The 26,479-nt window shown below is 31.2% G+C and overlaps 2 protein-coding genes across 2 annotated transcripts; both read right to left on the bottom strand.

Moving 5' to 3' along the window:
* Positions 1-3,050: 3,050 nt before the first annotated feature.
* Positions 3,051-8,622, bottom strand: LOC11441952 (probable polygalacturonase At3g15720). Its single transcript, XM_039832636.1, has 9 exons — positions 8,600-8,622; positions 8,044-8,314; positions 7,041-7,196; positions 6,761-6,784; positions 5,363-5,570; positions 4,285-4,366; positions 4,083-4,191; positions 3,653-3,775; positions 3,051-3,532 (listed from the first exon to the last, which is right to left on the bottom strand). The coding sequence occupies exons 1-9, from the start codon at positions 8,620-8,622 to the stop codon at positions 3,296-3,298; spliced, it is 1,233 nt and encodes a 410-aa protein (XP_039688570.1). The 3' UTR covers positions 3,051-3,295.
* A 3,225-nt stretch (positions 8,623-11,847) lies between these two features.
* On the bottom strand, positions 11,848-14,791 carry LOC11441953 (40S ribosomal protein S20-2). The gene is made up of 4 exons (XM_003605529.4): positions 14,643-14,791; positions 14,441-14,564; positions 14,231-14,344; positions 11,848-12,281 (listed from the first exon to the last, which is right to left on the bottom strand). Exons 2-4 carry the CDS (start codon positions 14,550-14,552, stop codon positions 12,139-12,141), a joined length of 369 nt encoding a protein of 122 aa, XP_003605577.1. The 5' UTR covers positions 14,553-14,564; positions 14,643-14,791; the 3' UTR covers positions 11,848-12,138.
* Positions 14,792-26,479: the final 11,688 nt, after the last annotated feature.

The raw sequence follows: 26,479 nt of genomic DNA, 5'->3' as shown, positions 1-26,479 counted from the left end.
AAAGATGTCGAACAACGAAAGAGGTATAACATTCTTGTCTCTAAGCCTATGTCTGCTTGTAGATACCCTGATAATGTTGTCAGGCTGCTAGACACTCTAGGTTGGTCTGAGATGCTGAGACCTATGAGGGGGTATGAAAATTTCACCTATGAGTTCTTAAGCTCGCTCGCTTTAAAAAAGGATAGGTCAAAATCGGATAACCTCGATCATAAAGTCTCTTTTTGGCTTTTAAATAATGATTATGAGATGTCTCCGAAAAAATTTTGTGAAACAATGGGCTTCGCGAATGCAGGGTTCATTCATGACTCTTGGAATCAAAATTTAAAGTCAATCGACAATGACCCTGTTTCTTTTCGGACTAGGATCACCGGGCTAGATCACTATAATGCCCGTTCCAACAAGGCTAGTTCTATCCATAACCCCATCCTTAGATACATTAAAAGGGTTATGGCATGCATCATTTGGGGTAGGAAGGAAGTGGGACCGAGTAAGACTAATGTTGTTTATGTTGTGGGATATGCTTAACAATTGCCTTGTGAACACTTGTTACTACTTACTTGATTATCTTTCTGTTGTTGCTAAAAAGAAATCAGATGATAAAGGTGAGATAGTGGTGGTTGGAATCATCACCTTTATTGTTGAGAAGTTTGGTGTCCGTGTAGAGAAAGGAATCAATAGGATTGAGGGCAACAATAGACTTGATATAGAGACCCTCTTCCTAATGTTATTTGTTAGGCCTTATGGTGCGCCCCAAAATTTCACTTATGAGCTGAAAGTCAACATGACTCAAACTTTGTTTATTCTACCTAACCCGGCTAGAACTAACACGGGGGTGGCAGAAAATTTGCTATATGATGTTGCTAACCCACAGGTACACCAAGACCATGGTGATGATGATGAGGAGGAAGATGAACACTTGCAAGATGATCCGGTGCAACATGTCGAAAAAGCCGGTGGGCAGTATGATAATGATCGATGGGTATGGATGCACACAGAAATTCAAAGGATGAGCATTGAGCAACAAAGGCAAGGTGCTGAAATCTCAGGGTTGCGTGGTGATGTCCAAAGAGGCAATCGCATGCATGAGCAAAATGACCACATGCTCTTGAGAATGATGCAGCACTTTAAACCTCCAGGATCCTCCACAGGCCACAATAAATTGTGAGCTTTCGTTTTCCTTTCTCATTTATTTTTGCAATTTTCTCTTTTTGTTTCATTGAGGACAATGTTTAACCAAAGTATGGGGGGAGTCAATAACCCATTCTTGTTTAGGTCGTAGTGTTTTGAACTCCCTAGAATTTTAATTTTTTGTTTTGTTTTGATGCGAAAGACATGTAAGCAGCTTGTTTTTGTTGTGTAATGTGAAATAATTTTTTTTAAGTTTCTACATGAAAATGATTTCTTGTACTTTGAGTGTTCTTGCTATATCCACATCAGTTTTATTGTGAAAATTTTCTTTGAGAAAAGCACAAAGTTGTAGTCTTTGAGTAAGTGTGTAGGTAGGTATTTTAAGGAGCACGTTCTAACTTGAGTGGTAAATTGACCCTTGAAAGTTTTAAGAATAAAAGTAGTATAAGTTAGTTTGGGGGAATAAAAAGATCAAGGTGACCAAGTGCCCAAAACTGGTTGGTCACCAAGACATTAATCAAATGATCAAGTGCCTAAAACTGGTTGATTATTAAGAGGATCGGAAGCTAAATAGGGGACACACCAAAAAGCTTGGCACTGTATGTGCCTGCCTAAGCACAGCCATGCGCGACACTGCTTCCCTTTTTGCTCTTTTGCTTTGAAGACAGGAACGGTCCATGCCAAGCTGAGCATGACCGTGCCAAGTTCCAACTGCTATGTTTGGTTATTTTTCAGACGTAAAAGCCCATGGGTTGCTTTTTTATGCCTTTTCTTTGGGCTTAAGTTAGCATTAGGCTATAAATAGAGCAGCCACCAGCATTAAGATCTGATCAATGGCTGATATGATAATTGCGCCTAACGATAGAGATCTAACAGCTAAGATCATTTGGCGCCCAAATTATTTAGGTTTAGGATTTGCAAAGTCATTAGCAATGTTAACAAAGATTAGATATAAGTATGATTCCAATGATGAGACAACTCAATTACAAACTATATTAAACTCATACTGCATTGTAGGATTACTTCTAGAAATACACGTTAGAAAATAGTATTGAGACCACTTTAATATGTTGTACCAATAGCACTCAAACCTTAGAAGGGATCAAATTTATTGAAGGGACATAAAAGATGTTGAATAGGTGGCTCAGGAGTGCGTTGACTGAAAGAGGGAGAAGAGAGAAAACTTGAAAATTTGTCGAGTTTTGTTGTGATTTGGACAAGGACATGAACACTCCTTTTATAGTGTGAGACACTTGTAAGAAAATGCAAAGCGTGATTGTGATAAGAGTTTCGGTTTCTTAAAACAAAAATACAACATATAGCCCAATCAGACGACATTGTGTGTGTGTGTTGTGATTATATTTAGCCATGGCAATGGAACGGGTTTACCTTTCCCATCCTCATATCCTACTCCAAAATACTTATTTGTTACCCTACCCATGTCCAACAGGGATGAGATATTAATCTCGTCCCCGTCATCGACGGGTTCGGGTATCCCCACCCCATCCCCACAGGTAATAATTTTTTTTAATAAAAAAATAACTATTTTTGGGTCTCGGACTCAATGTTGTAATGCATTATCCAGCAAAGAGATGAAGACGATCGATGTCTATGGTGATGGAGTAGAGAGAGACTGAGTATGTGAGATATGGAAGGAGAACTTAGAGAAGCGAAGGTCATCTGAAAGACTGAGACTTTGATTGTGCGAATGAAATGATTTAATGTTTAAGTTTCTATTTATATAAAAGGGGAAATAAATTGATGTTTTACCTTCAGGACGGGTTTGGGTATGAGTTCAGGGTGGGTACTAATATCCCCATTACCCGTGTTTTGAAATCGGGGAAAACCCAAACTCATACCCTAAACCCAATCAAAGCGGAGAAAACCCGTCAATTTAAATTTGGTTCGGGAGGGTAACCGCGGGTTCAGGCTTTGTTGCCATGTCTAATTATATTGATTGCATGCACACCCCAAGTATCATACATCTTTGTGTGAAATCTCTCCTACCTGGAATTTCTAGCATTTTTAAATTCACACACTAGTATACTCATTCATATATGTTCCAACCAAACCAAAATCACACTAAATCAATTTGTAAACATCAATTCTACCAAAACTAAAGCAAATGGAATTCCTATATTGAGAACTAAAGAAAAAATGGAAAATATTAATCACTATCCTGCGACAAGCAAGGTACATAAGGTGAAGTAGAAGAAGCTTCTCCATGAGCATTTTTGCAAGAAGCTTTTGTAGTTTTTCCAGAAATTGAGGTTATGTTAACTACATCCATGAAGATATCTGTGCAACCTGAATTCTTGTTGCAATTCAATTTAATTGATGTTTTGCTATTAGAAGTTCCAATAACATCACGATAAGTTACACCACTTATTTGTACTTCTGATTTCTGCATAATCATATTCCAAAAAATAAATCATTTCAAAAGTAATAATGTTATGTATGGTATGACTATATAAGTCTGAATTTAAAAAAAAAAAAAAAAAAAGTGGGACTATATAAGTCTAACCTGCATATTGTTTGCTTTGTCAATCACTAGATCTCTATAGTTCTGATCAATAATTATAGGATTTTTTGTCTCTGTAAGTATGATTTGTTCAAATGAGATATTTCTTGCATACCCAGATCCACCCTGTAAAAATGGAAAATAGAAATAATTAGTAAAAATCCTCGTGAGCTTATCTCAGTTGGTAGGGATATTGCATATTATATGCAGGAGTCGAGGTTCGAACCCCGGATACTCCACTTCTCCACAATTAAATTGTGTGAGCTCTAGCCATTAGACTATTTGACCAAAAAAAAAAATATAATAATTAGTAAAAAGGATAACAATGAACAAAATTAAAATTAATTTTTTTTTTCAAAAATCACACAATTTATTTATGTAGGTCTATAAACATATTGAAAGAAATCAAATTTAATCAGGTTGAAATTTGTACCGGCCATGTCTTTATTCTCATTCCATTTTCTGTTCTAATGAAAGTGCAATTTTTAACATATACTTGTTCCACTATTTCATAAGCTCCATTTTCTCCAAGGCTTCCTACACTAAACACAAACACAAGAAAGGAAAAATGAGGGTATATTTTTATGTCATTATAGAATTTAATAGTAAAATTTTAGTGTTAGTATTACTTTTACCTTATACCATGACCTGGTCCACAAGTTACCCCTGTAATGTTAATATTTGATGTACCATTGTTCATTGCTATGCAATCGTCTCCTATATATTAAAAAGAAACTTTCAAATAATATATTGTGTGACAAATTTACAAAATGTGCATATTAAATAATTTATTTTCCTAATATGTCAGAGATTTTGAAAAAACAATCACATTTTTAAAACAAAATAATCACTTTTGCATGACTGAATTAGTTTGTTGCTTTTTTCTTTTAAAATGAGAACTTAGAGTTTGATTTTTTTTTGTTGAACAATTTTGGCTTAACTACACTTTTGGTCCTCGTGTTGAACAAAACGGTCCTTCAAGTATCATTTTTGTTGCATTTTTCGTCATACCCCCCATTTTATTCTCCAAAAACGCAGAGAAATGACAGTTTTAGACCTACCCCCTATGCTCAACCATGAAATAAACAAAGAATAAAGCATGTGGGTACAAAGAATCCACTTTATTCAACACACTAACCAAAAAAACCCTAATTTCTAAGATATGTTTCAATTTAGGGTTTTTTTGATTAGTGTGCTGAATAGAATAGATTCCTTGTGCCCACATGTTTTATTCTTTGTTGATTTCATGGTTGAGCATAGGGGTAGGTCTAAAATCGCCTAAAACTGTAATTTCTCTGCGTTTCTGGAGTTTGAAAATAGGAGGTAGGACGAAAAATGCAACAAAAATGATAATTGAAGGACAATTTTGTTCTGTTTTAAAATGGCGGGATCAGTTTCGTGAGTAAGTCAAAACACGAGGACCGGTTTCGTGAGTAAGCCAACAATTTTTGCTCAGACATTACTTGTCTTTCGACCAAACTTCGATTATTTTAATTCCCTTGAAAACTAAAGAGTTAACAACCTTGAAAACTAAAGAGTTAACACACAACAAAAATGACCTCTTTTTTTTATAATTATCTCTAAAATTGAGTATCTAACAAAAATCTTTCAAAAACTCAGTATTCGATTCAAGAACGACTAATATTGAAAATCAATCTCTCACCACCCACTTGTGAAGCCCATCTAAATATTATTTGTATCTAAATCTCTTACCTGTTGCAATAGTTGAGTCCTGAATTAAAACGTAGCTTGAGTGACCAATATCAATTCCATCTGTGTTTGGGCTCTCTTGAGGTGCAGTGATATTGATCTTGAATATGTTTACATGATCTGAATAATCTATAGATATGTGATTTCTTGCACTATTGAGATGGTGAGTCCCATTTAGTTGGAGATTGCTACAATTATCAATGTGTAGTGCCTATACATTGCATAAAAAATGAAAAAGACAACACCATTATTTTATCACAAATATTACATCAACTAGGGACAAAATCTATGGAATGTAAATTGGGTTATTTTATTTTGTTATTTATTTATTTTCTTAGTACAATTTTTATTTTGTTATTTATTGGATGTGTTACTTTTTATCCCCACCTAAAATAATGTTTTGTCTCCTATAAATGAAGACTATGACTATAAAAGTAGTTTCTCTCTTATGATGGTTTGTCTCCTATTAATGAAGACTAGATTTTATTTTTTATATTATTTTTTAGAGGATAAATTTTTGATATTGTTGTAAATATAAGAAATTCTACAAAGTTTTTAAAATACAAAAGATAAATAGAGAACAAATTATAATTCTAAGATATTAACGTACGTACTTTTCATTTTTGAGATTTACAATGTGTAATTTTTGTTATCTTATCTCTAATTTTTGTTTAAAAATAATGATGTTAATGTTTTATCACTAATATATTGAGATATTTTTGTATAAACTTTATAGAATGTGATTTTCCACTCTTTATTCCAATTTTATGAGTCCGTTACTATGTAATTGATATTGTAACACTATTATTTTATCCTCGTCAGCTTAGCTCAGTTGATTTGGACAATGCAGAAAATATGCAAGGACGGCCAAAAATTAACACTATTATTTTACATTTTTGGTGTTCACATAAATTTATGTAAAACATTATTGTTAATCTAAAGATCCAATTAAAAAGATAACATATATATCTACAATAATTATGCAATATTTAGTTTTGGTGCAATACTTTTCTTTCGATTATATCACTCATTTAGATTATTATACTTACAATTTTATCCTTTATATAATATTATTTAAATCTTTAGTCAAGAAAATCAGTTAAACCTCATTGCAATTGAAAAAAATCTCACTACAATAGGAACAACATCTAACATTATAGAAAGGTTATTTTGATCATATTTGCTAAAATTATTTGATTGTGATATATATTTAAATGTGATTAAAATGTGGACAGACGAACATGATACTACTTATCTTTCCGTTAGCAATAATAATAACAAAGTATTTATATTTCCCTTATTATATTTTCTGCAACTAATAGTTAGCAATTTTTCTTACTATATTACAAAGATATATATGGTTTATCAAAAACAAATTTACATATGGTATAAATATCTTACAGTTGGTCGTGGACAGTTTGTCACCTGAAAATAAATAAATCAGTAAATAAGTAAAGAAGAAAGCAAATAAAGGTATTAGATGCAAAATATTTTTACAATTTTTTTTTTGAAGAAAAAAAATATTTTTACAATTAATCTCAATTATAACCAATTTTCTATATTTTCAAAAAAATATATATATTCTATATACATTTTTTTGAGGGAAATATATTCTATATACATGAAGGGTCTAAATTCTAATTTGATAAATAAAATGGAAGAAATAAAAAATCAAACATACACTGCAATTTGTTTTCCACCAAGTAGAACCCTGGCCGTCGATTTGTCCACCTCCGTCGATGATTATGCCATGAATGTAATAAAACACAATCCACTTGGTATAGTCTTCATCCTTCCATGCTTCACTGCTACTTGGCGCAACAATGTTTCCTTCGAGCTTTGATTAATCGAATGAATAAAGAGTAAAGACCCAATTTCAACAAAGTGATCAAGTTTAAATGGTTAATGAGTTTCAACAAAAAAAAAGATCTTTGCGAACGTATTTTTTAGGAACATTGAAAGGCAAAGAAACAAAAAAGATTGATCTTGTTTTGTATTATTACACATATAATCAATGAACCACACTAGGGTGGCTTACACTATAGCAGCCGTTTGAAGCCTCTAAACTTTGTTATTTATTTAATTAGAAGTACTAATTTTTTCCCTCATGGTATAAAAATTTACACACTAAATTTGCTACAAATAAATTCAGTATAAAATGTAATCATCAATGTGAATATATTTAATATTGTGAAAACTAGTTAGAGTTAAAAGTCCTTTAATTGTTGTTGTTAGTTTTTAAAACGTCTCACTTCAAATTTTGCAATAAGCCTATGAATTTGTTGGGTTGATCCTAACCTTACCTATTATATTACTTTCGGTGTAATGTACCAATATGTTTGTTTTTTCATATTCTTTCCATAAAAATAAAAAAAAAATAAAAAAAAAAAAAGTTAGTTTTTTCATATGTTAGTGTAAAACAATAGTGCATCGTTTTTTTCAGAAGTTCCCACCACAAAAAATAATAATATTTGAGATATTAAACTTGAAATGTTGATATATCTTTAAGGGGAACTATAGTGCATCTTTATTAAACTCTTATATTAAACAAACAAATGTGTAAATCCAAAATGAAAGTTTTTATTTTCGGAAAGGTAACAATTTATCCTAGATACAAGAAAATAAAATTGTTCAAAGGAATATAATTTAATAAGGAAATGAACTTTTTTTTTTATAAAAATTACCTGAAAATGAACTGGAGAGAAACTGCAGGGGCCTCTAAATTTGAGAGGGTTTAACAAAAAAGTTTTACCAGATGGAACCAAAAGTGTTGGAGTATCACTGTCTCTCTTGCAAATATCATTCCAAACTTTCAGAAAAACCTTTGTAATTGAAAATAAAAAACCCACAAATTTAATTAAATACGACAATAATAAAAAGTAAAAACATAAATATAACAGAAGAAAATTTTGAAACTCATTTGGGGTTGGTCTATTGGGATCTTGGAGTTTGCTCCTTCAAAGGTCTCAGGTTTGATTCCCTCTGGTGCCAATTTCAATGGGCTAAGTCCATACATAGCTTGCTCTGGCTTTAAACGGGACCCCCGCAAGTGGGCGGTAAAATTGATCTCTCGGATTAGTCAATTCTTGGACCGGATACCGAGTTTTTAAAAATAAAAAACAGAAGAAATTTTTGATATACTTAATATAAAATGAATGTGAATTTTTCAACCAAAAGTAAATTCCTTAAATCTAAACAAAAATGAAACTAATCAGAGATATTATTCTGAATGTAATTTACCTGAGAATCATCTGTGAGGCCATCTCCAACAGCACCATAATCCATTACATTGAAAATGGTGGTTTTTTGAGTAGTTTCTGGACATGGTATGTTACATGAACAACATGAAACAAAGGATAATATGAAGAATGTGACAAAAAGAATTTGCATGTCAACTTTAGAGAACGTGAAAAAGAATTTTTCTTTAAGTGTGATGTGATTGTTTATCATACTAGTGAAATTGACTTTATACCATAGAGGCAGATATATATATATACACACACGACTAGATGACAGAAATTTCATTACAAAATTAATGGGATGCGTTTCTTTTGTTTTGACGGTGCAATGATAGTAAAAGCTTAAGCAAATTTAAGAAGTAAGACAGCGCAAGATTAAAAAGGAAAATTAGAGTTTTTTTTTTGTCTGAGTATGAATCTCGGACTTTGCATATATTATGCAGTATCTCTATCAATTGAGTTAAGCTTTTAAAGACAAAGGAAAATTAGAGTTGACAATGGTAGAGATTATTCGGTACATTTTTATCATGTGTAAATTTGCACATGTTAAGAAGTTCAAAATTATCTTTAAAAAAAAAAGCCTTAATTGCAGTTTTTATCCCCTTATTTTAATAATTTTGCGAAATTGGTCCCCCTATTTTAAAATTCGACAATTTTGGTCCCTCTATCAAATATTTTGTCTAAAATATTGTGGTATGATATTTTTAAATGAAGTTTTCAAGGGAATTTTGTTACAATTTCATTGATGTTGATCTTTTTCCATCTTCATATCATATTCCACGACATTTAAAATTTACCACATCACATTTTTATAGTTCAAAAATATGATGGAGGGACCAAAACTGTCGAATTTTAAAATAGGGGGACCAATTCTGCAAAATGGTGAAAATAGGGGGATCAAAACTGCAAATAAGCAAATAAAAAACGTTCAAAATAGTAAATAGTTAATTGGCTAAATTACACCCGGAGTCCTTTAAGTTTGAGGTTTGTAATAGATTGATCATTTAAGTTATTTTAATCACACATAAGTCCTTTAAGTTTGAGATTTGTAACAGACTAATCCTTTAAATTATTTCGGTCACACATAAGTCTTTTAAATTTGTAAACGTTTTCGATTTAGTCCTTCTATTACAAAAAAGATGATGTGGCAGAAGGACTAAATTGAAATTTTTTACAAACTTAAAGGATTTATGTGTGACCAAAATAACTTAAAAGATCAATATATTGCAAACCTTAAACTTAAAAGACTTATGTGTGACAAAAATAACTTAAAAGGACCAATCTATTACAAACCTCAAATTTAATGGACCCCTGGTTAATTTATATTAAAACTTGTGTATTTTTTATAAATATATAACAGTTCAATAAATAATTGTTGTTTTGACATATGCAAATATTAGACAAACCCTTAAATAAAACTATTCTAATTTGAGACAAGTGTGTGCAACTAATTGGAGACGAAAAACAATTTTCAACGTTGTAAGGATTGGTCCTTAAATTCTAGACCCAATTGCAATTGACAAATCTTATCTCATTTGATGAATTTTTGAAACATGACTAAGCACAGTTGAAAGTTTATGTAAAATAAAAAAACAAAAAAAATAAAAAGAAGTGTTTAAATAATAAAATTACATTTTAAAGATTCCAATAGTAAGAGAAAGATTTTTCATTTTTCAGCCTTATTATTTCAAACCTACTTTCCAATCCCTATTCTTAAGATTTAGGACTATAACTAATCATCCCTAATGTTTATATTCAAGCAAACTATGCCAAATATTTGAGTATTAAAACTGAGTTATATGTCATGATTCAATTATACTAAGCATGATTTTTGAGTAGGTAACCTTTTTTTAACATAAGAAAAGAGGCAACATATCGTTGAAAATCAAATTCAATCACAAGTAAAAAGCTGACCATATGTATTCACCCTTATTTGATTAGAAAACCTCAATATATAAATAATATAGCTATATTTTGTCAAAAAAAAATATATAGCTATAAACTTTCTACAAGAGTCTAGCTAAAAGCATAAAAAAAAATAAGTTTCCATGATTATTTCTCTTATTACTTGACAATAACAAAATCAGTTCTTTTTTAATTTCTGGAGTCATGTAAGAATGTTATGCTTAACATAAAATGAAATTTAATCATCAAATTTCGTAAGAATTTAATAAAGACATACTTCATAATGTAACATCTAAATTATGAGATGAATTCATTAGTAACTGACCACATGATGAAGTTTCAATAATGGAACTGTTTTAGTTTCAATTGGATACGTTGTTATCAAAAATAGGGATCACACAATACACATTGCAACGTAACGTTACACTCATTTCTCACACCTTAATTTTTTATTGGTTGATCCAAACGTTTATGAAATTAATCTTTCTTAAATACATTTCTGAACTGTTCTGAAATAGGATGTTTTAGGTAGTTTCTCTAGTTCATGAGTTACGTTTATCTTAAGATTTTTTTTTTTCCCATTTTCTTTAGCCAATGATTTACCTATCTATGCTTAACTAGGCCATTTTTTTAGTTTGGAATTTGTTAGGTGTACATTCAAATTTCCATTTCTAGAGAAAAAGAGTTCTCTAAACAATTCAATGCAATGAAGTCCCTATCAGACCATCACATTCATTAACTTCCAATCTAAGTTTAGGGGTGAAGAAATATTATAAACTCTTAACAAGAAATGAATTGACAATATATATTTAAAAATTATTTAGCGGTACGTATGTTTAATACATTATAGAAATCTGATTTGCGAAAGTTGTTGAGTAATGATACATGCACCACCCCATGTGACAATACACGTTTTACACCCACACAAAATTCTAACACGTGGCAAATTGAACCTCACACAAATAGAAGATAAAGTGTGATTGTAAGATGAACTTACCAAAATATCTCTAATACATGGGATGTACAATGGAGTGTAGGAATAAAGGGTGTTCATATAACATTTTCCAAAGTTGTTTACTTATTAAAATTCATATTTAATTCAGTTTTAGTTAAAAGAAATTTAATTTTCATGCGACAAATTCTTACAATATTCTAAACAAGTGTGTAAAAACAAATTCAAAAATATAAAAGATGCAAGTAAGTTGTCTTAAAAACAGAGATGAAAAATACTGATAGAAAATATTTGAAGGATCATTGTTTAAAAAAACAGAGGTGTTAAAAACAAAATTTAATAACTAAAAACCACCAATAACAGAACCCTTCACAGAACCTAAGAAAATCGCCTTAATACTAAAACCACCGATAACATTATACCGTGTTATGCCGTTAATTGAAAAGTAGCCTCAACAGATTCATCTAAGCCATCATCAGATCTGTAAGGAATACAAATTGTGGAACTCATTTTCCAACAAAAGCTTAAAATACTTGATATAACCATAAAACACGAAAGATAATCGAGGAGTCTATCACCCTACCATAATTAGACTTCAAAATTTTTAACAGAAGCACATTCCTAGCCAGGAGGTTAAATTACAAATAAAACAAGAATGCATTAACAAAACATTTTTTCGATAATCAAGCATCTGCAATGGTGACCTCAACTTCGACACCGGGTTCAATTGTGATTGAGGTAATCTGCTTGACAACATCGGGTGAACTGTAGAGGTCAATGACTCTCTTGTGCACACGCAGCTCAAATCTGTCCCATGTGTTTGTACCTTAACCATGAAACAGATTGTCAACACAAGGTATAATGAAATTCAATCAAATAAACAATGTGATTGACAGTCATGTCATGAAAATAGAAGCGGGCATTAGTTCATGAAGCTGATTATCGTTCCATTGTAAAAAATAAAAGCAGATTGTTGTAAAACATGAGACAATATTAAGAATTGCACCTAGAAAGGGAGTATTTCAAATGGCTAATTTAGAGTAATCTTCAGTCATGGAAGCTTATGTATAAGAGTTTGAAAGATCTTAATAATATGACAGATGCTATGCATTAAGCTTCATTAAACAAACTCTCTAACATAGTGTATTGAAATAGTATATGCAGAGCTTACTCAATACCCTCTTCCTAAATTCTACTTTTAAAGTGCAAATAAATGTTATTCGAACACAAATAGCTTATGTAATTCAAGCACTTTTGAAACATACTTTGGCATAATAAACATTTTTCAAATAAACATTAGGGCCTGTTTGGATTGGTTATTTTATAGCTTAAGCAAAACAGCTTATGCAAATAAATAAGCTTTTATGTATTATTCATAAGCTTGTCAAAAGGTAGTTTATGAAAAAACAGCTAATCAAGATACAATATTCATTAGTGAGAACTTATAAATTAACATAAAAACTTATTTATTTGCATAAGCTACTTTTCATAAGCTCAAAAATAAGACAATCCAAACGGACCCCTAATCATCCAAGACATCAAATGATATTGCACTGCCAATCCACGCAATTTCCATATAGCTTCTAATCAGGGGTTTGTCTGAGTGTCTGAAATGACATGTGTCGGTGTCCGACTCAAACATGACACTAACACAGGTGACTATATTCAATTGTCATTTTTTCACACAATTATCAGTGTTGTTGCATTTTTTTCACACAATTGTCAGTGTTGATGGGTCAATATTCGTGACTGTGCTTCATAGGGAAGTTTTACAACGCTAATATATGTCTAGAACCACCAGAAATCAACCACAGTATCTCACTAAATAAAAAATACAGCCCAATTTGAAACATGTCACTATCTAAGATGGACAGACACAAGGCAATAATTATAACATAATCACTGGTTGTACTCACCAGCAGACTTATAATTTTCAAAAAAAAAAAATCACCAATGATAAATGTCAATTAATCGTCGATTTTCATAAAGGAATGACTCAATGTAAACGCCACGATATCCTTGTAATTTTTATGTCATGCATTTATGCAATCAACACATTGTTACCCCGTGGATCCAGATTGGACAGTTCGCAAAATATGCAAATGTTGAAAATCCAAAATACAACAACAACAACCAAGCCTTATCCCACTAAGTGGGGTCCGCTACATGGATTAAATGACGTCATAGTGTTCTATCATACACCAAATTTGGATCCAACTCATTGACCTCTAAATCCTTTCTAATGGTTTCTCTAATAGTTTTCCTAGGTCTTCCTCTAAGCCTATTTTCTACCAACTTTTCTACTATAGGTGCTACCCCCACTCTCTCTCTAATGGTGTCATTCCTAATCCTATCATGTCTAGTCTTACCACTCATCCAACGCAACATCCTCATCTCTGCTACACTTACTTGATTCTCATGTTGACTCTTAACCGCCCAACACTCCGTACCCTTCAAAGTTGAAAATCCAAAATACCAAACTTAATACCTAGACTGTCAGATCTTAACCCAACAGTCGCGGCTATGCTAACCACTATGAAACACAGACACAAACACTAATAAAATTCTGAGGCATTAACATAATTCACTGAAATCACACATGTCAGTGTTGTGTCAGACCCTGACAAATCCGGGAATCCCATTACAAGCTATCTAAAAAACTTTTACGGCAACTAACTTAAATATTATTACTAAAATCATGAAACAACATTTCTGATTAAAAATCCATCAATCAAAATGCACAAAGAAGCACGAACCAAATGAAATAAAAATTACCTTCTCCACAAGGGGTTTTTCTAGTGGTAATGTGAAGCACCTTTGTTGGCATCCTCACTGGTCCCTTCACCCTAAGATGCTTATCCTTAGCACCACGAACCAAGTCACTACAAACTACCATAACAAAACAAAAACAAAAAATAGCTCAAAAAACAAAACCATCAAACAAAAATAGCTAGAACCTTAAAAAAAAACATAAAAAAAAAATACCCTTTTCAAGATTCTGAACATGTTTTGAAGAGAGAGTGATCCTAATCTTATGGATCTGTTCCTGAGATTCTTCCAAACCAGGCTTAGTTGGTTTCATTGCAGCGTATGCCATTTTTTTCTTCCCCTGAAAATTCAACACTGATTGAATCAGAATCAATGAAACAATCTCAAAGAATCTGGAATGATGAGAAAGTAGAAAAACCTTGAGATTTTCTTCTTCTTCTTCTTCTCTGCTTCTTGGGGATGATGAAGTGCTTTCACGGCGATTTGGTTTTTGTGGGATTTTCTGGTTTATGTTCTCTTTGTTAGGGTTTTGAGTTGGGCTAATATATGGGCCGGGTTATGTACAAGTGCACTTGTAATCTAGTTTCTTTTCTATAACTTATTTTTACTTTTTACACCAATCGATAAATTTTAACATTCTCTATAGAACGACAAAAATAAAATGATATTCATTCATTAAAATTGATAGAGTACATCAAATATAATGATCCTGTAAAAAAAATTAAAATTCAAATACAATGATATATGCTAAAAAAACCTAAAGGATGAATATACGAACAAACTCACAGCACGCAAGTTAATAGCATATAATAACAAAATGGCTACAAATAATATGAGAAAATCAAAGTGATAGGAATATACATGTCTTCGGATCTACAATGTTGATGCACGAATATTAATTCAATAATATCAAAGTGATAGGAATATACATGTCTTTGCGTGAAATCCTTGAAGATTTTATTCACGTGACTTGTGGTCCAAGAGACGTGTGTTTCTAGAAGGTGCAGAGGTCATTTAGCCATTGTCGTGTTTCCTAAGTTGGATGTCAAAATATTTTAGGTAATAACATATTTGCTCCTAGAATATTGTGAAGACTAAATATATGATTTGATCTGATGATTGTTTAGCATGTGAAGAAAAAGTCCAAGTTGTTGAATGACCTATATTATTGAATTGAGTCTTTTAAGGTTTCGTTGTTAAGCCTCGTGCTTTATTTTGTACACCTCTCTGGGTGTTGCAACTGATTATCAAAGCACATAGGTGGTTTGTTTAGTAGAGTTGTAATGGATCAAAGTCGTCATTTAAGAAAATAGTTTTATTAGGGTTTTGAGTCCTTGTTATTTGTAAGCCTCTCTTTGTATTAAATTGATGCATTAAACTGGACTGATAGTTGAGTTGTATTTTTGTGAATCACTTATAAGCTTTTAAGCAAGAGCGGATTCTGTTTCTCAGAGTGTGTCTCCATTTTGATTGTATTTGTTTTTATCAATGTTGAGTGATTTAGGTCACCCAACTTTTCAAAAGTATAATATGAATCATCCTCCCGAGTTCAATGGAGAGTGTGACCCGCAAAAAGCTAAGAGATGGTTGAAGTAGATGGAGAAAATCTTCTGATTGGCTGAATGTTCAGATGAAGATAAGGTGATTTATTCAACTAATCAATTCAGAGGCGCGACAGAAGATTGGTGGAAAACCGTTGAACGCAGAATGTTAGCTAATGATGTGGAGATTAACTAGGCCAATTTCAAAGAAGTAATGTTGGAGAAGCATCTCTCACAATCTTTCAAGGGTAGGAAGGAGCAAGAATTCCTGGAGTTAAGGCAAGGAAATATGTCGGTTACCGAATTTACCAAGAAGTTTGAAGAGTTGTCACATTAATCCTCACAAAACAAGTATGGGGGTAATGAAATTTGGAAGATTAATCAGTAAAGACATGCCTTAAGGGGAGAAATCGATACCGTCATGGGTCAACAAAGGTTCACTAACTTTGATGATATTGTGGACAACAGTTTAGAATCAGAAAGAGGATATGCAAAGACGCCCTGAGAGAAAGTTATTTATAGAAAAACTACGTATTGAAAATTATTTAACAGGAACTAAAACTACGTGTTGAAATTTTTTATTAAGACCAAAATATGTCATTTTTTTCTATGATAGCAAAAACAAAATTGACGATATTTATCGAAATAAAGATAAAAAAATATATTTAAACACTTAAAAATTCTGTGAGAACGGGACAAAATCCTAAAATTTTGTTCCTCACCAAACAATGGTCCAATAACCGACCATGTACGATTTTTTTTTAAAGAAGAGAAATTTTAGGATTTCATTGATAAGAATGTGTTTAATATAACATGGTAATTCAACCAACATCCGGAAACTATCTGACAATGTGGCAATCTTTACTAAGTTATGAGCAACCTTGCTTGTCCATGTACGAATTGTAAATTAAAAAAAATATCATAAATTAAAATATTCCTCTCTTTCTCTACTTTATGTCATCTCTCTTATCTTTTTCTTTCCTTCTCTTTTATTAATATTAATATTCATAAATTTTAATATATATTTTGATAAATGGTATTATAATGTTTTACAAAGATATTTTCTGAAATGTTTTAAACTAGTATGTTAAAAACATCATTTAAAATTTAAAAAGTTTAAATATAGTTAATAAATTTTAATTTAACATGAACTAGAACTACGTGTTGAAATTTTTTATTAACACCAAAATATGTCACTTCTTTTATGAAAGTAAAAATAAAATTGACGATATTTATAGATAAAATAAAAAAATATATTTAAATCCTTAAAAAAATGGTGAGAACGGGACAAAATCCTAAATTTTGTTTCTCACCAAACTATGGTCCAATAATCGACTATATACAATTTTTTAATTTAAAGAAGAAAAATTTTAACATTTCAAAAATAAGAATGTGTTCAATATAACATGAAAATTCAACAAAGATCTGGAAACAAGCTGACAACCTCATTTGCTTGCCCATATACGCATTGTAAATTAACAAAAATATCCTAAATTAAAATATTCCTCTCTCTATTTTATATCTTCTCTCTCATCTTTTTTTTTCTGTCTCTTTTATTAATATTAATATTAATAAATTTTAATATATATTATCATAAATGGTATTATAATAAAATTTTATATTGTTTATATTATTTCCCATTAAAAATCATAAATAATTGTACAATAAGTCAAAGGATTCTCATAAACTATTTTGTCTAGTATATAGTCTTTTATAAAATAAAAATAAAATAAAAAAGCACCCGTAGTAGTGTCTACTATTTTTATTTCATTTTGATATAAAGGCTCTCACCTCTCCATAATTTCTTTAAGGAATTAGTCATTTTTATATTAGAGTTGTGTTTAGGATAAAAGAGAGAATGGAGAGGAAGAATAACCAGAAGGTTATTCCCAATGGTCTCCACCCATTTTCTTCATCCGGAATTTTTAGCTCTATGTTTGCTTATCAATCACCTATGGTAATACTCTAATGCTTAGTTTTTATTCAACCCCTTTTTTAATTTTTATTGTTCATTTCTCTTATACAAAAAATTCATCTTGAAGAATAAAATTGGAATTAGTCATTTTTGTATTGGTCTCTATATTTCCATCGGAATCCAGGATGAATCAAGAAATCAATTGAATAGAGGAATGAAACATAATTAAAATAATCTTTTTATAAAATAAAATTATTAGTTATTTTTAAAAAAAAAAATAGTTATCTACACTTGTATATATCGAGGATACATGATTTTGAAATGACATTTTATTGTCCTAATTACAATTTTATCTTTTGAATAATATTTTTTAATTTTTTAATTAAAAAATCAGTCAAATCCATTTATAAGAGTGATCCTTTCGTACATGAGATCCTTGTGTGATGGTATTGAATGACCTTTAGGGTAAGAGCAAGCATACTTCTTTTAACATTAAAATTTGTTAATATCCAAGTCTTTGCACAAGAACATAGATCGGCAAAGCAGTAAAACAACAATCAAATGGATCTGCATATAAACAGAACAACAACAAAAAACCAATAAAAAAACCAACACCGAAAACTAATACAAAAAATTAATCACCAACACAAAAGTCAACACCATAAACAACACATAATCTCCAAACAACAGTAGTAACCAAACTTCAGCCAAATCTTCAACATCCGTCATAAATGACAACCTAAAAACGATATTCAAACGCCTATCACCCACTACTCTCACCAATACCCCTTCAAAAAAACAACAAACCGAACAACACCCCTATTAAATCACCTCACATTCTCTTCCATAGATTAGCCCAAATAAACACCCGAAAGGTGCTTATTCCAACACTAATTCATATTCCACCACCAAAACAACCTTCGGTCCTCCAAAGAATATACCAAACATGCCAAGAACTTGACAATAGAAACTAACTCCCAATCTCGAAGCAAAATTGATTGGCACACTAGACTCCATAAACAAATCCCTATGACAGCCCCTCAAAACCCTCATCCCACCAGAGAATACACCAAACTTACCCAAGAGCTTGAAACTAGACAATAATTCTCGATCTCGAATCAAAAGCGATCGGTTCACGAGAATCCAGATAACAAAACCCTCATGTTGTCAAAAATTGAAGCGGTAACGCAAATATCAAGAGCTCGGAAAAAGGCCCAACTTGAAGATAACAAAAAATTAACCACATACCAATTGAAAACAACACCAAAATAACAAGAGCTAGTGACAGCGGAGATGGACCCAGATGCGAGATCACGACGAACAGATAGCAGAAGAAATACAAAACAACTCCAAAATATAAACAACCCACAAGCTCGTCAACATAATCACGCACAACCAAAACACACAGTCGTGCATAAAATCACCAATATTTCAACTCCCAACTCACGATCACCAACAAACTCCTTATGACACCGACGCCAACCCCAATACCCCATCTCAAAGTAGGAATGCATAGAACTAGGTCAAATCCCTCACGAAGAAAAAAAAACATAGCCACAACAAAAACCAGCACCAACACCACCACAAAACTACCATTAACCACCACAAAAATCACCATTAACCATCACAAAAGTCCACCACCACCCACCACGAGCATCACCATAAAAATTGTAACGCCCTCTCTAATTATTTGATTATTTTTAATGAGTTTAGAATACACTTATATGATTTGTATGATTTATATGATTTATTTTGATGAGTGATATTTTGTTATGATAAATGTTAGTATTTATTAGTATAATATATATGTTATTTGATTTAGAAATATATATGTTATTTGATTTAGAAATATATATATGTTATTTGGTTTAAAAATATAAATGTTATTTGTTATATAAATACATATGATTTGTTGCAGAAATAAATGTGATTTGTTATAGAAATAAATGTTATTTGTTGTAGAAATACACATGATTTGTTGTAGAAATATATGTTAATTTGTGTAGAGATATATGTTATTTTGTGTAGAAATATATGTTATCTGGTGTAGAAATATATTTCTTATTTGGTGTAAAAATATATATATGTTATAGAAATATATTTGTTATAGAGATATAATTGTTATTTGTTGTATAAATATTATATATATATATATATATATATATATATATATATATATATATATATATATATATATATTAGAATAGAATATTGAGATTTTGGTAGGCAATCTAATATATTTTTGTACTGAATAATATATTTTTGTACTTAATATAATATATTTTTGTACTCAATTGATATATTTAATTACTAGATCTAATAGGTGCATTACTTGTTTCCAAAGTTTCTCACTTATTAGTTGTAAATTATCTCTATAAATAGAGAACTCACACAGTGCATTCTACACACCGAAATTCACAGTTGATACTTCCTGTGCTTTTCTTCTCTTCTCCCTCTTTTGACTTGTGTTGACGAGTCTTTCTTCTTTTTCTACTCCTTTCTGTCCCTTCGGAATTAAAAGTGTTCTTAAGACTATAATCTCTCTTCGGTTTAATATCCTTTTAGATAAGAGAAAGCAGTAGAGTCCTTCTTCGATCAATCCAAAGGTAAGGGTGAGACTAACTTTGCAATTCTATTAAGTATGTGAATCAATGGTTAGGTTTAACATGATGTAGGATGAGTTTTTGAGGAATTGAAAAGTAGGTTAAAATTGTAGAATTAATGAATAAACGGTGGAAACTTGTTAAAAAGATGTAGAAACTGTCCTTAGACCTTAGATAATGATTAAGATGGTTTGATGATATTTATAATGTTATATAATTAGATATATATTGCATGAATTATGTTTAATGATTGAGATGTTGATGACGTGCATTTGTAATTGTTATATATGATGATTATCATTATTGATTGATGCTATTTTGTTGTTGTGATGAATATGATTTACTTTGATGATATGATTAATGAGAGAATATTATATACTGTGAATTAATGATTAAATGCATTACTTGAAATATTATTGAATGATCAAGATGTTGAAATAAATTGTTATTAAGCTTGACATGAATTGATTATGCTGTAATTGTTGTTAAACTAAGTTGCATGAGTTGTTGTTGATTATCATTTGATATTGTTATATCTTGAGATGTTTACGTGTCGCCTATGTTGCTGTTGTTGGTTATGTGAAATATTTATATGACTTATGTGAAAGATGTATGATGTTTAAATTGTTGATACTTCATATTAATATTGTTATGTTGTGAATTGCTTGTGCTGTTTCTGTTGCTGTTATGAACTGCTAAGTTGTTTTTAATGTGATTTAATGATTAAATGCATTACTCGAAATATTATTGAATTATATTAGGAGCTTTGTCCTCCGCACGATTATTAGTATGAATAAGTTGATGATGAACTCCAAATTATTGGATGTATAAGTGATAAGTTGATTAAGGTGTCTTGTTGATAGAGTCCATGCATTAGCATTCATTGAGCTTTGTCCTCACCACGATTAGGAGCTTTGTCCTCCGCACGTTTTAGGAGCTTTGTCCTCCGCACGATAAAAGTATATTAATACTTATGATGACGATTGGTACCACATGCATATAAGTGTCTAAGTTGCATTGTCGCATATGTCGAGTCAAGGTCGTTGTTGATGAATTATCATCCATGAGTTGTTAAGTTGTCGATGAATTATCATCCATGAGTTTGTCGAGTTGTGTTCTACCCATGTGTTGTTAAAGAAGTACCTACGAAGATTATACGATGTGAATTATATGATGTTGACTAAAATATTGCTATGTTGTTTAACATGTTGATTATGATATTGTTATGTTGCTACGTTGTTTAAGATATTGATTATGATATTGTTATGTTGCTATGTTGTTTAACATGTTGATTATGATACTGTTATGTTGCTACGTTGTTTAAGATATTGATTATGATATTGTTACGTTGCTATGTTGTTTAAGATAATGATTATGATATTGTTAAGTTGTTATGATGTTGTGTATAATTGTTACTATTAAATGATGAATATGTTGTTCTATATATGATTAATATTATTAAGTGAATATTATGTTATGTTATTGATGATGATCGAATGTTGTGATTACTTGGTAATTGTTTATCAAAGATGCTATGATGTTTAAGATGATATTGTTTAAGATGATTATGTTTAAGATGATTATGTTTAAGATGTTTATGTTGAAGATTTATGATGTTGATTATGGTGTTAGTATGTGTTGATTATATTTTGATAAGATGATGAATATGTTGTTGTTGTTATATTATTATATGAAGATGAATATGTTGTTGTTATATTATTATATTATGACGAGATGATGTATATATAATTATTATTATTATTAAGTGAATATCATGTTACGTTGTTGTTATATTATTATAAGAAGATGTTTATGTTATGATGTAGATAATTATTACTATTAATAAGAGATGATTATATTGTGTTGTTTTAAAGTTATTAGTGATGATTACATGATGATATCTATGAGTTGTTAAGTGTACTTGATGATGTTTATGTTAAATTGATAAGTTGTCTTTTATTAATGAATTGATGATGAGATGTTTGATGAATAATTATTATTATGAATTAATGATGTTGTTATGTTATATATGAATTAGGATTAAGATGTTGTTATGCTATATATGAACTATGACTATGATGTGATGATCTATGTTTGTTACGATTTGGTTAATATGTGTTAAATGATAATTAGAGGTTGGTTGAGTTATTAAGAATTATTACATGAAGAATTATTATTACTAATAGATGAAGTTATTTGTGTTGTTAAATATAATTATTGAATTATATGCTTGATATTATTGTTTTGTGAAATCTCACCCCTTCTGCTTGAAAATGTTGCTCTTCGTATGAGTAACTTGCAGGTATTAATGATTAGTAGGAGTGGTGGCTCAAGTGTCTCTAGGTGCTCTGATACGTAACGGGATGAGAACTTTGTTATTGCTTTCTATTCCTTACGTATTGTTTTTGAAGAATTATGACTATGTTTTTAGAATGGATTTTTATGACATAATTGTAAAGAGGCCTTAGTGCCAAAGACTGGTTTTAGTTATTGAATAAATTCCGCTGCGAAGTATTAAAGATTTTGTTATTGAATTTTAAAGGATAAATAGTTATTTATTCAGTTTATGATTTTATGAAAAGAAGTGTAACGTTCCGTTTACGTGAATAACTTTGATTATTAAATGAAATTTTTATGTTGGGAAAACGGGGTGTTACAAAAATCATTAATAGCACCTCCACGAGCACCACGATAAAAGACCCCGTATCGGCACCACCATGGTAACCACCATGAAGCACCACAAACCAACACATCCAAGGATCCCTCAAAATTGGAACAGACCATATGCGAACACGAATTTGGTATCAAGAATCATGACATATTCATCACCACCATCGTGACTGGTCCATCACCACTCACGTTGCGAGAAAACATAACCTCACCAAGAGAGAAAACAAATCTCATATCAACTTCCACGCAACAAAAAGACAAAAACTCAGGCCATTAGTGTTGAAAGGCTAGAGAAACAAAGCCGCAACACATATTACGACCCCACTAGAGGTCGAACCACCGCCAAAAACCGTGTTGCAGGACCATCGACAAATATGGAGGTAGGTGGTGCAGAGGGCTCAAGCTGCTCGTCGCACCACCATAAACGACGTCCAAATCTTAAGAAGATTCATTGGATTTTGGATGGCGGTGGCGAGTTTTGTGTAGAGAGAGGACAAATAAAAGAGACGCTAAAAGTAAGCGTACTTGAAGATCCAACAACACCAACCTTCTTCTCAGAGCAAAAATGGGGATCGTGTACCTGCACAAACTCCAACGGTCAAGTCAGTAAACAACGTGGATGATAAGCTATTTCGGGTGAGAGTAAGCATACATGAGCCAATGCCCTTGAGTTAGTCTTATTGTGTAGGTTTAGGGTTTCGGTCCTTGAACCTTTACCTGGACTACTGTCCTTATGGGACCATTATAAGCAAATTATGAGGAGATAATGATGGATCTGAACAGGATGGTCTAGATTACCTTTAGGGAGTCATTATTCCAGTAAGGTTTCGAGTGAGGTCCATATCATGGTTCTTATGGCCCTTGTGGAAGAGATATCCAAAACCTATGAAGGGGTTGGCCTTGGCCAAACCAAAATAAAGAGTAACAATTCCACTACAATATGAACAATATAAGTTAAAAGTTGGTTTAATTGTGGTATTTTCAATTTTTTTTAACTATATACGATAAAATAAGCACAATAAAAAAACAATAAGACAAAAACATTAGTGATCACCTTGACACTAGAATAATAGATAAAAATTAATAGATGATATATGTGTGTGTCCGTCCGTGTGTTATATTCCATGATAAATAAGCAATGTCAATTCACCAAAAATTTGGATATTCACAAAAAAAAAAGTAATGTGCGCATGAAAGGAAGACTCCTTAGCCATGGGTGTCACCTCCAAATAAGTATTTTATTGAAGTATCCATTATACTATATTTTTTTACTATATATTTTTATCCATTGTCAAAAAAGAAATTACTTCACATATATAACACCTTTTCGATTTTAATTTGTTTTCCTTATAAATACAGATGACATTTCAAAGACTCTTGAAAATCAATCTCATACCAAAAAAGTTAAGATTGCTAGTTCCATCTTCCAAGATCAGATAACTGGACCCTGTAACCTTAGTTCATCCATATATTATGGTGGCCAAGACATATTGTATCCTGCTCAGAGTACAAAGATTGCACGATTAACCTTATTGGTGAGTGGCCAGTAATATATACAATTTCTTATTTTTCTACTTTTTTTTTACTGTATATCCCATCCCAACAAATTGTATCAACTACATAATTAAATCTTAGACTTTTTTTTTATTGTATATCCCAACAAATTGTATCAAATATATAACTAAACAAATTGTATATTTCATTTTATTTTTATAATTAAAATTATTTTCTAGTAGCAAATTCCTAATTAACATGTAATTTTTTTTATCTTATAGACAAAGTATGATTGGGAAAACAATGATTCAGAAGTTGCTTCAAGAGGAGATTGGTGGAAAGGTATCTTATGATAATGCTTGATATATATATATATATATATTGTTCTCTAAACTTTTGCATATGAATGGAACTAGAGTGGCCTAACATTCTCATTATTTTATTGTCTTGTTAATTTTCCATCACCAACAAGGGGTCTTTATTATTAATATCACAACTGCAGACAATTGACATATGCTTCTCAAGGTATTTAGGTTATTTTTAAACTCATAGTAAAAGAGTATTTTTAAATTGTGTTTGATTATGTGGTGCTGATAATTGATTTTGAATTACTTGAGTTTAGTTATATAAATATAATTTTTATGATTCTTTTATGTTATGCTATGAATGTCTGAGTTATAACTTTCTCATGTTGAAATTTACTTTATTTTGAATTAGTTGCATTTAAAGAGGATATATCCTCTATCAAGTGAATAAGCGACTCTGCTATGCTGATTTTTCATACATTGATGTGTACTTTTATCCGGTACACTGTAGTGTAATGTTTAAGCTTATTTTGATTCTCAAACACATATGGTAGTAGTTTAGGTTTATGAGGGGAGAAGGACTTGTGTTACGACCAATGGTAAATAAGAAGTATATCTAGTTAATTGTGATGTGTGCAAATTTTCTATCTGAACCGTGTCTTATTTTATGCTATGAACATTATACTTTTTCAGTGTCATAATCTATGCATGGTTTTCTTATGTGTATATTTTTTTCCATTTTTGTCCTGAATTTATTGTTATAAATCATGTACCACGATTACTCGTCCACTCATTAATTTGTGTTTATGCGTTTCCGATGTTGCAGACATTTTGTAACGCCCACTTTCGTTTAATCGTTGATTTAGTTGAGTTTAGGCAATTATATGATAATTATATAGTATATGCATGATTTTGGTATGTTTTGATGATTTGATCGATGACGTGTTAAGTTATGAGTATTGAAGGATTTGATTATGATATGGGAATTATTTTATTGTTAAATAAAATAAAGATTTGAAAATAATATAAAATATTTAGTTGAGGGCTGTTTTGATATTTTAGATAGTTTTGGGGGAGAAAGTGAGATAAGATAAGTAATTAGAAAAAGATATAAATAGGAGAAGACCTAATATTTTAGAAACTCATTGTACGTGAAAACTTTTGGAAGAAGGGAGAAAAGCCAAGTCTAGAGGAATCAAGGTAGAGTGCTGCGATTTTCTTCATTCAAGGTAAGGGTGAGACTAGTAATTCAATAGCATTGATTGTTGTAATTCTGATGATTAATTGACAAAGTTAGGATTGATTTAGAAAAGTTTTGGAATTAGGTTAAAACCCTAAAAATTGATGATCAAACGGTAAAACTTGTTTAGATTGATGTAGAAACCGTCCTTTAACCTTAGAATATGTTTAGGATGAATTCTGGAATCAAAATTAGGCTTTGAACCATGTTGTGTGATGGATTTTTGAGAAAAACCCTAGTCTGCCCGTGCTTCTGTTCATCGCTCGCCACGGCGAGTGATGATCCTCGCCTCGCGAGTGATGAACTTCATCGCTCGCCACGCGAGCCCCTTTCCTTCGCCTCGCGAGTTGTTTGGTGCAACTCGCCATGGCGAGCAACCTTTCCTCGCCTCGCGAGCTTAGGCAGAGTGCATGTCATATTTCGTGTTTCGACCTTTTTAGTTGAATCTTGTATGCCTTTGAGTACCTGAACATACCTAGTATTGATT

Source organism: Medicago truncatula, chromosome 4, assembly GCF_003473485.1.
Source record: "Medicago truncatula cultivar Jemalong A17 chromosome 4, MtrunA17r5.0-ANR, whole genome shotgun sequence".
Lineage (NCBI taxonomy): Eukaryota > Viridiplantae > Streptophyta > Magnoliopsida > Fabales > Fabaceae > Medicago > Medicago truncatula.
Note: the sequence above shows the minus strand (reverse complement) of the source record. Positions and strands in the feature narration are given on the sequence as shown.

Coding starts and splice junctions, on each gene's coding strand:
- LOC11441953 (XM_003605529.4), bottom strand. CDS start 14,552: ATGGCATACGCTGCAATGAAACCAACTAAGCCTGGTTTGGAAGAATCT. Junction 14,345..14,440: donor TGTTCAGAATCTTGAAAAGG/GTATTTTTTTTT, acceptor TTGTTATGGTAG/TTTGTAGTGACTTGGTTCGT. Junction 12,282..14,230: donor AAAAACCCCTTGTGGAGAAG/GTAATTTTTATT, acceptor TTCATGGTTAAG/GTACAAACACATGGGACAGA.
- LOC11441952 (XM_039832636.1), bottom strand. CDS start 8,622: ATGGCCTCACAGATGATTCTCAG. Junction 4,367..5,362: donor GGACTCAACTATTGCAACAG/GTAAGAGATTTA, acceptor TTTAATATATAG/GAGACGATTGCATAGCAATG. Junction 4,192..4,284: donor GGACCAGGTCATGGTATAAG/GTAAAAGTAATA, acceptor GTTTGTGTTTAG/TGTAGGAAGCCTTGGAGAAA.